The following is a 12168-nucleotide window of genomic DNA, read 5'->3' as shown; positions in this document are numbered from 1 at the left end:
TCCCTAGTTCTTTGGTATGTCAACTTGGCATGGAAGACATCGTCTCCGTGCACTGAATTGTTCGCCCTTACCCAGCACACCGGTGTATATCAAGATGCAACAGCTTCTCGAAGACCGGGTCACACGATTCGCATTTGAGTGGATGGTGAGCCTCGCCCATGTGCTTGTCGAGGCCGCTGACGGGGATCTGGTAAAGGCGACGAGTTCGAAATTCCCTAGAGCCGCTTTGACAAATGTCGGCCCTTTAATTTCGCTTTTTGCCCTCATTCACGATGAGTCTGGTACAGGTGTGCCACACGAACGGCCTCAAGAGCTCGAAGCTCCGGTGGCAAATTGTGTCCACCAAGCGGGAGTCCACGTTTCGTTCTCGGTGATGCAGCCTCGCTCATCACTTAGACAGCGATTCCCAACCATTCTTTTGGGAGAAGGCAGAGTCAGCATTCGGCAGGTGACAAGCTTAGGGGCTGCTAACAAACCTCTAGATTCTCCTGGTCAAAATCGGCTTCGGAACCCCTTCAGGTTGCTATGAACTTCACGAGCTCATAGGCGAGTTTGACTTCGCATGATTAGCTGCCAGGAGGCAATATAAATTAGTTTAGAGCCCTACCTGTAATGCCCAACTTGCTTGCTTGGCGGGTCGCCAGGTCTCGGAGTTTCTGGTCGTGCTCCTTATTTGTCGGCTTAGCAATAGAAACCATCGACGGCCCCGTCGCGAGATGCCTGCTCTTGGCATAGAGTATGACAACACGGTAAGCATAACAAGCCTCTTGAAAGGATGAACATCTGTTGAGCAACTGATTCGCATCCGCCGAATTCGGTGGCCTGTATATCTCCTGCAGGCGGTTCGTAAAGGCTGGTGTGGGCGGCAACGACAATTCTTTTTGGGTGCAGCGAATGTCCGGCGTCCATAGTCTCATGGACCCACGCTTGTTCTCACGTTCCTTCGCCAGGCTGTAGAATCTCTGGACGTCCGATGATGTCAAGGACGGCGTCTTCAGCACCTGTCCAATTCCTGCTAAATGCATTCTCCGGTGTCCCCTAAAAGCTTTTGCTCTAAGAGGAGGAGCAAGACTCGCCTGCTTTGAGCGATAGATTGTTCTACCCCTGCTTTGCTCGTTAGGTGGATACAGCCGTGATATGGATGGTTGCACCACATCCTTTTTCCGAACATGCCGTTGATCCTGCAGCTAGCAGAGCTTGAGTGGTAGTGATTTAGCAACGCTTGTATCCTCCCGCGAGGTTCCTCGTCCCCAGAGGAGCTTCATAGCGAGCTCAAGTATCTTCAACAAGAAACTAACGACCGAAATTGTCTACTCAGGGCGAGGAACAGAGAGGTAGGAAATCTTAATAGCTTGGTTCAAAGTGCCAATAGATCATGAAGGAGGGGAGGATTTGTGGTATTTCTTGAGCTGCTGAACGTGGGTTTAGCTGCGAGCGAAGGTGACAGTAATTACGGTTACACCAGCTGAAATCTCAGGAATATTTGCTAGTCCGAATGTCGGTCCTGTTTACCAATCAGCCACTTGCTAACGAAAAACACGGCTCGACAAGCGGTTGTGTAAAAAATGAAGGCACCTTGCCTAACCTACCGAGCGAAAAGAATAAAAATGATAAACATAGCCTAATAATAAGTAAACTATGAGATTAAATTATAGAACAAGAAGGTATTTGGTTTATAATTCTACCAAGTTATTCCTAGAAACTATCTCATCTTCTTTAGGTAAGAATTTAATCTCCCCATGCGATGACAACTAGGTAGATAGGTAGGTAGAACGGCAGAAAGGATTGGCTTTATGTTTCACGGACAGGTGCTCGACCATCCTTTTTCCGCTATTCACACTCACAAAGTTCTAACCCAATCATAAAGTATATTCTTAGCCACTAGGAAAACACTGCTCTCAGTCAAACAAACTGGTAACTTTGGAAGCAAACACTCAACCTTCACTTTGCGCAATGCACCACAGGACTAGTCAAGTTGCCAATCTGTGGGGTTAGTAATCTGCCTCCTGCTATTCTTCGGTCAACCCGCCCAAGTGAATCTGTGACTGTGATAAAAATGGATCATGGGCCGAAGTACGGACCTGGGGTAACGCAGTCATTGGACGTGAGTCATGGATCCCTCCTGCAGATGGACCACACAGTCGATGCAGTGAGCAAGATACACACTGTACATATAGGTAGTTGGAAGTATCTATGTGAGCGGAAATAGACTGCCAGAGACGAGCATGCAAAACGTCACACAGTGTGTAGTGAAAAACAACCCTTAGCCTATCCCGTCCAAAGTTTTTTTTTTCCTGTCCCCCCCTCCCCCTCCATCCGACGCACAATTCCCACTAACGTAGGTATATGTGTTAGTCCCCTTCCTCTCTTCTCCTTCACTTCCATCTTCATCAAGCAAACAATCGATCTCCTACTCCAATTGACTCGAATTCCGCCAAAACAAATCTCTCATCATGTGTCCCGAGCCCGAATCCGCCCCTGCCAATGGCAACCCCAACCGCGGTGGTCACCACGCGGGATCGCCTTACCAGTCCGTCGGTGACTTCCTCTCCAACACGAACCGGTTCCAGATCATCGAGAGTACACTCCGAGAAGGCGAGCAATTCGCCAATGCCTTCTTCGACAGGGAGGCCAAGATCAAGATGTTAGCCAAGGAGAAACTCCGATTCCATCCCGACTTGACTAACGGCTCTCCTACAGCGCCACTGCTCTCTCCGACTTTGGTGTCGAGTACATCGAACTCACCTCTCCCGCTGCCTCGCCCCAATCGCGCGAGGACTGCGAGGCCATCTGCAAGCTTGGCCTCAAGGTCGGTTCTCCATTAAATTCTTAACCTGTAACTTTTGCGGAATGCTGACAACATTTACAGTCCAAGATCCTGACCCGTGAGTCCCGCGCCCACATCGGCGACGTCCCCGCTTCCGATTAACTCATAGGCTAACGACTTGCAGATGTGCGGTGTAACATGGAAGTGAGTTGGATCAGCAAGTTTTGTCCCGGGAACATGATTTTTTAACAGACCATCTAGGATGCCAAGCTTGCTTGCGACACAGGAGTCGACGGTGTCGACGTCGTCATTGGCACCTCCAAGCAGCTTCGGGAGCACTCTCATGGCAAGGACATGGACTACATCAAGAAGACTGCCCTCGAGGTTATCGCTTACATCAAGAGGTATGTGACCAGCCCATTGGAGGGAAGACACTGTTTAGCACAGACCGTCAAGGGGGCGTCAGAGTTCTCCGAGACAAGAAAGCTGACCAAGCTCGCAGCCGCGGCGTCGAGGTTCGCTTCTCAAGTGAAGACAGTTTCAGAAGTCAGTATTCCTTCTTCGGTTCATTCTTCTTCCGCCACCTTGGCTCTTTCTCTGGCCTCCATCGAAGCAATTGGGTTGTGTGTATCTGGTAGCCCTGATTGGCACGATATACTCGCCCCCGGCATTCGCAGCTGTCACGGTTTGGGCCGACTCCAACAGTTCGGTCATGATATGGGACTCCCGCTTCATCCTCACCCTTCGGTTATTAAACTCGATATGCACCAACGATTTGTTTATGCCTACCCCGCCAATATTGTCTGGTTCGCATCACGTCTTTCAAGCCCAGCAGCCGGCACATGCATATCGCGCTCAGACGCCGGAGAGGGTTCAATGTCCCTTATCACGACTGAAAGAAGAGAGCCGGGCCCAAAACCATGACAGCTCCCTGAGGCCAGTTGGGGAGGATTTCAATTGCATCAGATAGCGGCCAGCAGGATTCTCTCACACTACATTCATCCCGTCGTTATTCTACGACACGACTAACAAATTCGTCTAGGCGACCTGGTGGACCTCCTTGATCTTTACCGTGCTGTCGATCGGGCTGGCGTCAACCGCGTGGGTGTTGCAGACACTGTGGGATGTGCCACGCCCCGTCAAGTCTATGATCTCGTGCGCACTCTCCGAGGTCAGTCCATCCTCTGAGCTCGAGGTATTATGCTGCATACTAACTCGATAACAGGTGTCGTCGGCTGTGATATCGAGACTCATTTGTATGTAGTCGGACTATCCTTGGTCGCGGCGACCTTGAAGGACTTGTGATTTTCAGGACTAACGTTTCAATCAATAGCCATAACGACACCATGTGTGCCGTCGCAAACGCCCACGCCGCTCTTGAGGCGGGTGCCACACGTAAGTCGAGAACTCTAGATTCGAGGGATGAGCTCTGACAGGTCCACCACAGACATCGACACCAGTGTTCTCGGTATCGGTGAGAGAAACGGCATTACTGTATGTGCACCACGCCACCGGCATGTCCCTGACCTTTCTAACTCCGTGATAGCCCCTGGGTGGTCTCCTCGCCCGCATGATCGTTGGCAGCCACGACTACGTCACCTCCAGATATAAGTTGCACAAGCTCCTGGCGCTGGAAGACCTCGTTGCGGACCATGTCCAAATTGTAAGATTGAGCAAGCCATGAACGTCGCGGCGACAATGCGGGCTAACAATGAGGACAGAACATCCCCTTCAACAACCCCGTGACTGGTGAGTTTTTTACCCAGCGTTTGCCTGTTTTTCCTGGCGTTTTGGCGCGAATTCCAAGTGAATGAGCCAATAAGTGGGACAAAGTGGAAAGGATTGTGTCACGTGACCACCCTGGGGCCTTCCCGCGTCCTACCACTATCTTGCGACTGCGCTTTAACGACACATCAACGCCTCATGAGCACGAATTGACTTGTTAAACAGGATTTTGTGCGTTTTCTCACAAGGCCGGCATACACTCAAAGGCTATCCTCAACTGTACGTCGCCATTTTCATCTACTTTGTCTTTCTTAGCTGGACGCGATTCCCCGTCTTAATCTCCTCCCAAAATTTCGTCTCTGGAGGGAGAAGAGGGGCAATCGTGGCAGCAATCACACCTCAATCACTGCTAACATCAACCAGCGCCTTCAACATATGAGATCATCGACCCGGCCGATTTCGGCATGAGCCGATACGTCCACTTTGCCTCAAGACTCACTGGCTGGAACGCCATCAAGAGCCGTGTCGAGCAGCTTGGCCTGACCATGACTGACGATCAAATCAAGGAAGTGTAAGATCCCCTCGTGCCTAGTGGACTTGTGAACCCCTTGTTAACTTGGATTCTAGGACACAAAAGATCAAGGCCTTGGCCGACATCCGTCCTCTTGCCGTCGACGATGCCGATTCCATCATTCGATCCTACCACCTCGAACTCCAATCTTAAGTGGAAGAGAACTGGAAAAAGTGAAAGTGACGCAGAGAGTGGACGGTCAGGGATTATTACAGATAGCTTCAAGAATAATGAGCCCTTGGAAAAGCATATGAGATGAACAACAAGAAAAAAAAATGAGAAAAGATATCAAATACATTGAGATATTTCACTTGCCCTTTGCGCGTGTGGCCTTTCATCTGACGTAATAATCACCACTTACACCTGGGGTTCTGAGCGAACCCAAGCTCTGGACTTGACAGCTAGCTGGTGCGCAGTGACGACAGCAAAAATGGACCAATCAGACAAGCTATCAAATGAGACACAGCCTATAAAATAGAGTAAAAGACGTATATGAATCATGAATATGCAGTGGCTATTTAGTTCTAGAGTACAGGCCAGAGAGGGCTTCTTGTCCTCATAGTTTGGCTTCTCCTGTCAGGAGAAGCACAAACAAGGCGGAATGTTGAGACGCAACTATTCTCCTACAGTCGGTCAGGTCCGTGTCTTGATTAAAGAGACAGGGAACTGCAAAACAAAAAAAAAACATTGCATGGAATCAACCGAAGAAAATAACACGAAATGAACGCTGGTGAAATACCCGAACCTTCCTTTCTTCCTTGAATCATGCATGCCAGGCCTCACCCTCACCCTCACCCTCTCTATGACCTCCCTGCAAACCACCAGCCATATCCCGTATATGTACGACCGACCGAGCCGGGAGGGCATTTTTGTCTGGCCATGCTTATTTTTTCCCATAACTGAATCAACCCTTTCTTAACCGCCCTCTCTCTCACTCACGGTCGATGATGGTATCTCGATCTAGGTCGTCATCAACCCACCCACCGACGTGTCCCTCAGACGTCTCAGCCACTGACTGTTCCGAGGCAGAGCGCTACTCCATGTCCACGTCCTCAGCAGCACTGGGGGGCACAACGCCCTCGTCCATCCACCGGCGGAAGTTCTTGTTCTGCTCCTGCACCTCCTCGGGGCTGAGGTCCTTTGTCCACGATGGGTTGTGCACCCACTTCTCGAGCAGCTTGCTCTCGCGGTACCCCGTCAGCGCACGGAGGAACTTGTCCCGGCGGTCGCGCTGTTCCCGCGTCTTAGGAGCCTGATCATAGACAACGTACTCGGACGTGCCCGGGGCCCACGCCATCTTGGAGCTCTTGAGGCAAATGCTTATGGTCAAGTTCTCGCTGTAGGAAACAGGCTTGGGAATGGCGTCCTCATCTGCGTCGGCGTCGCCAGAGGGGAGGTTCCGTGTGAGAACCACCTTCTGGAGCTTGGACCTAGGTACCCCTTCGGTGGGCTCGACACGGATAAATGATGAGATGTAGTACTGCCAACGCTCACGGAGTTGCATCTCGTCCATGTAGAATGTTGTCTCCTCCCGTTGGAGCCATCGTACAGAGGCCTCAGCCTTGGCGGGGAACTAATCATGGTGTTAGAAAGGATCAACTTCAACCCAGTTCAGGAGAGTTCAACTTACCCAGCAAATGACAAAAATGTCTCCGTCCTTAACGCACTTCTCGGCAAATTTCCTAGCGCTGATCTCGGTTTGGTAACTAGTCTCTTCCTTCTCGCGGCTAGCAATGTACTGCTGAATCAGATCAGGAGTCTTTTCTTTCGCGTCGGTGCTGCTGCATGTAAGGGCAAGCCGGCACAGAGTCTTGAGGAGGTCCTGGATCGTATACACCTTCCACCCTGCCTTGAGGTAGTAGTGTCGCATCACATCCTGGTACCGCGTCTCGTCGACGTCGCCTGTGATGTACTCCTCGATGAGCTCCAGTGTCTTGGGCCAGTAAGTATCGGGGTCGTCGTTCCTGTCGAAGAACTTCATATGGTTCTCAGTGAAGCCAATGTCTCTAGCAGGCTTCGGTTTGCTGAGACGGTCAACCTCCTTGGCCACGGCTGCCTTGCTGTCCTTGAGGTCCTGGAGTCGCTTATATAGAGTCTGGAAGATGCTGAAGAAGACAAACAGCGTCTGGTTGCAGAAGAAGTTGTACCACGGCCGTGCAAAGAACCCATCAGCCTTCAGCTCGCCGTCCGTGCTCAAGAGAGCATCGCTCTGCCCAACCATGAACGGCTTGGGGATGCTGGGCATCCATCGCTCATTAGAAACATCTGGGTGGGCCGTGTCTTCAGAGGCATCGGGCATCTCCTCTTCGTTGGCCGAAGTGACATCGGGGGTAGTCTCTTTGCTGCCAGAGGTGCTGTCGTCCTTATCCTTATCCTTGTCCTTGTCTTTGTGTCCCCGCGACTTGCTACCATTACGGCCGGGATCGAGAACCCCTCTAAGAAGATCTCCCTTCCTGCCGTTACGGCGGCTGCGGCCGTTGGTCAGCTCAGCAGGCGTGTGGTCCTCCACTTCCTCTTCGCCAGAATCTGGAGGAATCTTAGGGAGCTTATCCTGGATGGCTTCCTCCGGGATGTCAAAGAAGGCGGGGATGAACATCTCGAAGAACTCGAGAATGCGCTCCTTCTCCTGGCTACTGTGCTGCCCGTTGTGCAAGCTGTACAACATCATCAGTCGAAGGAGGTCAATGACCGTGTTCTTGTCGGCAAAGTCCCAGACGAACTGATGGCGAGGCGCCTTGCCGTTCAATGATCGCTCACGGCGCTGCTCCTCGTGTTTTGTCTTGATCACGTCGACAAGGTGCTTAGCCGTCAGATTCCTCTTGTCGTTCTGCCTCACAAGAATGCCCATGTGATCAAGACTCTTGAGGTGCATGCTCTGGGTCTGGGCGTGCCAGACCTTCTCCCACTCGCGTTGGGAGAATCGCCATTCCTCATCCTTCTGCTTCATGCGCGCCAACAAGACTGGTACCACGTCAAAGGGATGGGTATACATGTCGTTAACAACATCGATGCCGCGGTCGCCGTAGATCTTCTTGCAGATACGCTTGAAGATGGATGTGCTCTGGCCAGCAAGCGCAGCAGGCATCTGGAATGTCTCCCTCTCAGCGGGAGACATGGCGAGCATCTGCTGCGCAATGGGCTCGAGGAGCTGGATGCACTTGAGGTTAGCCTCGATGTTGAAGTCATAGTCGTGGCGCTCCTCCTCGATACGGTGAAGACCCTCCTCGAACTGATTCTTTCTGTGAGCCACAAATCCACTATCCTCAGACGCCCAAGTGGGATGCGACGCCCACTCGTCATTGAGCACCGAGTTGCACAGCTCATCTCGCCCACTGCAGGGCTTGAGGCGCTCTCGCTTCGGAAGCAATCGATAGCTTGGACCGTAGCCACGGCAGTTGCTGAGGGACACCTTGTCTGTTGGCGGTGCCGGCCGGTTGTCAATGATGACATCCTGAGTCTCTACTCCCACAAAGCTCTTCCAAAAGTTCATCAGATCAGGGTTCGCGCCAATGAACAGGGCTCCCTTGTGAAATAATGTATTTCGGTCAATGATGTTTTGGCTGAAGAGGTTGCAGAGCTTCAGGAACTCGTTCATCGAAGATCGGTTGCTAAGGAACTTCTTGACGCGCTCAAAGAAGGCAATCTCATCCTGGTTGGACGTTGATGAGGATCGTGGCGGATAGGGTTCTGGCATGACAGGGGTGAGAGTTGGCTCGACTGCGGAGCCCTCGCCAGACGCCCTGGCGTGGTTGAGCTTGGGTCGTTTGTTGCCATTCACAGCAGCAGGGACCAGTCGAGCTGCCGCCGTCACTTCAGCGAGGACAGTTGCGGGCTGAGCTGCCTGCTTGTCCGCCCGGAGCCGCTTTTTGTTGTCCTTGCTCGCGCTTGCGGGTGGCGCAAAGCTACCCAAGGGGGGCATCTTCTGGCCATCCCTCATGGCAGGTTGCGGTGTATGGCTTGGACCGGTCGGGGTTCCATCCTCCATTCGGCCCGGTGTCTGCTTCGCCTGGCCAGCAGACTCTGGCAAGAACTGCTTAAAGTCCTCCAGCAGGTCCGGGGCCGAGTTGAACAGGGTTGTCACCTGCGCATACACGTCCTGGATGGGCTTCTGCTCCCGCTGGTATGTCTGCAAGATTTCAAGGAATTGCTTGTAAATCTCAGGCTTGTCCTGGAAGCGGTTCTTGGCCATGATTAGTATACGCTGTGCCTCGGCGGGAGCAGCAATCAGGGGGGCTGGCTTACCTTAATCTTATTCACGTAGCTGATAGCATGGTTGAATTCGACGGGGCCACGGCGCTCCATGTTTGCCTGGTTCGCAGCATTGCCATTTACTGCAGCCGGACCCGAAGGGGTGGGTGTCAATGCATGACGAGCGTTTGGCCCCCCCTCGCCGGGTCCAGAACTGCTTTGTGGCAGACCGCGTCGCTGGCCCGAGCCAGAGTTGTCGAAACTGGCCGCATTCTGAGCTGCAGCTTGAACAAAGAGGCTTGCACCATTCTGCACGGGTGTGCTAAACTGGGCCTCGGGGCTCTCAATGCTGTGCTGTGGCCTCTGCTGCCACTGGCCACCCCGCTCAGGAAAGATGGGCTGGCTCGCCGCAGCAGGCCCATGGCCGTCGCCCTGATTTCCGCGGCCTGTGATAGACTGCACTGTGGTGCCCATGGGAGTCGTAACTCTAATAGTGTTAGGATCGTTGCCAGCACCACACTCGATGCGGTAACCAGGAGGTAAGAAAGTGTTGAAGCCCTGGATCAGGTTGGGATGTCCCGCGAACAGCTCCGAAACTCTATTGATGACACCCGGAGTATCGATGCTACGCATTCCGTCAGTAATCGTCCCTCTCAGCACTTTTGGTGATTAACATACGCCTGGCTCTTGAAGTCCTTCATAATGTCAAGGAAGCGGTTGTATACGTCAGGCTGATCATGAAACTGCACCTTCACCTGGTCCAGGTAGGTGAGGGCATCCTAGGAGAAGCATTAGCAAGCAGTTCAACATGGCCACGACCGTGCAAAGAAAAGGAAACACAAGTATGAGTAGTGCTTGTAGAAGATGTCAACGGGGCTGCCTGCGTCTGCTAGGACTGTCCAGGGGTGCTTTGCGGGCGATGTTTGGTGGTGATGTTGAACAAAAGCTGCCAGGATGCAAGCGGGACAGAAGGCTGCGTGCTTGCATCGTATAGCAAGACACAAAAGGCGCCCAGAGCATCTCAGGGTAGAGACTAGCCGGGATGCAAGGAACATTGCAGAGCCATGGCTACCCGTTTGGCGGCTTGTCGCATCGCCAGCTCAAAGGCGACTGGCTGGCAACGACGCGCAAACAACAAGCAGTAATTGTTCCCTATACATGCCACCCGCCAAATAATAACAAGGCCAACAATGACATCACGTAGACTCACATTCAAAATTGGCTGCTGTCCCTGGGTGATGCCTCCAGGAATCTGGTGAGCCGCCGAGCCAGCGGCGCCTGGGAATGGCGCGCCCTGCTGAGCCCCGCGCTGACCTTCTTGCTGTAGGGGGCCACCAAACACGGCAGCGACACCGCTCGCCGCGGCCTGCGACGAGGTCGGGGGAGCGGTGGTATGTGGCATCGGCGCGAACATGGGGTGCTGGGGGTTTGCGTTGGCTTGTCCTCCGTGCTGGACTGGCCGGCCGTGCTCGTTCTGCAGCGGCCCGCCAAAGGTGGCCAGGGGACCGCCAGAGGGGGCGCCAAGAGGAATCTGGGGATTCCCGTTATGGTTCGCAAGCAATCCGCCGGGACTGTGGATTGCACCGGGGATCCGCGATGCTACCGGCTGGTGGATGGGAATGGAGCCAGCGCTGCTGTGGTGAGTTGTCGCCTGGTACCGATCGCCGGACTCCCGCTCTCGGTCGCGCTCCCGGTCGCGCTCTCGTTCTCGCTCTCGTTCTTGGTCTCGACGGGCCATCTCCTCGCGTTGTTGCAGTGCTCGGTGTCGGTCGTCCATTTCGCGCTCTCGATCGTATGCTGGAGGGCCACTACCGTGTAGCTTCTGGCTGTTCATGCTCTTCTGTTGGAGGGGACGCATCAGCAAAACAGTTCATTTGAGCTCCGGTGCGCCGTGATGGGCAGCCATTCCCAAATCATTCAGCGTTGCTGAATCACGACAGATATACCTGGAGGTGAAGGTCGAGACTAATCCTGCAGATGTGGGCGACAAGCGACACACCCACAGCTCAGGAGAGGAAGAGGCGATCGCGACATGATGGAAACAATAGAAAGACTTACACCAAATGGATAAAAGGCCAGCGCCAAGGGCACTCTACATGGAGGCGGGCATGTGCGAGACTGATGGCGAAGATGAAGCAGAGGCAGAAACCACAGGTGGGGGGGTGATGAAAGTCGGCTCGGTTTGGTTGTGCACTTGGAAATCCAGCCTTTCTTGCAAACTTGCGAAGAGCTCCCTCTGGCTCGGGTGACGAGATCTGAGCAAGGCGCGGAAGAATCCGCATCACGTGATGGCTTTTTTTTGCGTTAGCGCGGGCTTATCTCGGGGTGTTTGGGGCAATTGGAGGGCGATAATTCGCGGCTTTATCTTATCAGTTGGAGCGCCGAGGTCGGCTATGGTCGGGCAAAAGACATTGTCAGCCTCGCCATGACAACAGAGATACAGTAATAGAATCCGTCGTAATTCGCGTTTCTTTCGATATTTCCTCATATACATTATACAAGTATGCATGGAATTGGTTCCGTGATCTCTACACATCTTGTCTGGCCTCTCGTCATGTGTGCTAATTATTCTGTTCATCTACAGTTGGCGAGGCTGACAACTAGGTGGAGACGTGGCTCAGCCCGTTTCAAATCAAACCGGTCCCATAGGACAATCAATCATCCGAGGCCGGGCATGAGGATGGCCAAGTATAAGAAACGAAATGCAAAAAAAAGGGATATCTTGAATAAAGCGTTCTGTATAGTAATTTAGACCTATTCCCGTCGCTGCCGCGCTCGTTCGTTGCCTCCATAACCACATCGCAACTTGAGTACCAATCACGCGCACTCCCAACGCCAGTAAATGCAACCCTCGCAGCCACGTAGTCTACTCAAGACGCTGTATACCAGCTTCGTCGAAGAATCATAATTTCTTTTC

The 12168-nt window shown here is 52.9% G+C and overlaps 2 protein-coding genes across 2 annotated transcripts; one reads left to right on the top strand and one right to left on the bottom strand.

Moving 5' to 3' along the window:
* Positions 1-2453: 2453 nt before the first annotated feature.
* LRP88_09061 (homocitrate synthase) lies at positions 2454-5216 on the top strand (the record flags this gene model as incomplete). The annotated part of the gene is made up of 14 exons (XM_083245556.1): positions 2454-2644; positions 2701-2809; positions 2870-2885; positions 2952-2971; positions 3029-3171; positions 3270-3313; positions 3810-3938; positions 3993-4023; positions 4101-4162; positions 4215-4261; positions 4314-4430; positions 4489-4516; positions 4916-5063; positions 5120-5216. 14 exons carry the CDS (start codon positions 2454-2456, stop codon positions 5214-5216), a joined length of 1182 nt encoding a protein of 393 aa, XP_083100050.1.
* Positions 5217-6096: 880 nt separating this feature from the next.
* Positions 6097-11085, bottom strand: LRP88_09060 (transcriptional regulator SIN3; the record flags this gene model as incomplete). Its single annotated transcript, XM_083245555.1, has 5 exons — positions 6097-6636; positions 6694-9243; positions 9306-9876; positions 9930-10030; positions 10462-11085. 5 exons carry the CDS (start codon positions 11083-11085, stop codon positions 6097-6099), a joined length of 4386 nt encoding a protein of 1461 aa, XP_083100049.1.
* Positions 11086-12168: the final 1083 nt, after the last annotated feature.

The sequence above is a fragment of the Fusarium phalaenopsidis genome (genome assembly GCF_050370095.1).
Source record: "Fusarium phalaenopsidis strain FUZ10S chromosome Unknown contig_32302, whole genome shotgun sequence".
In the NCBI taxonomy this organism is placed as follows: Eukaryota; Fungi; Ascomycota; class Sordariomycetes; order Hypocreales; family Nectriaceae; genus Fusarium; species Fusarium phalaenopsidis.
The sequence above is the reverse complement of the archived record's forward strand: the minus strand, read 5'-3'. Positions and strand labels throughout refer to the sequence as shown.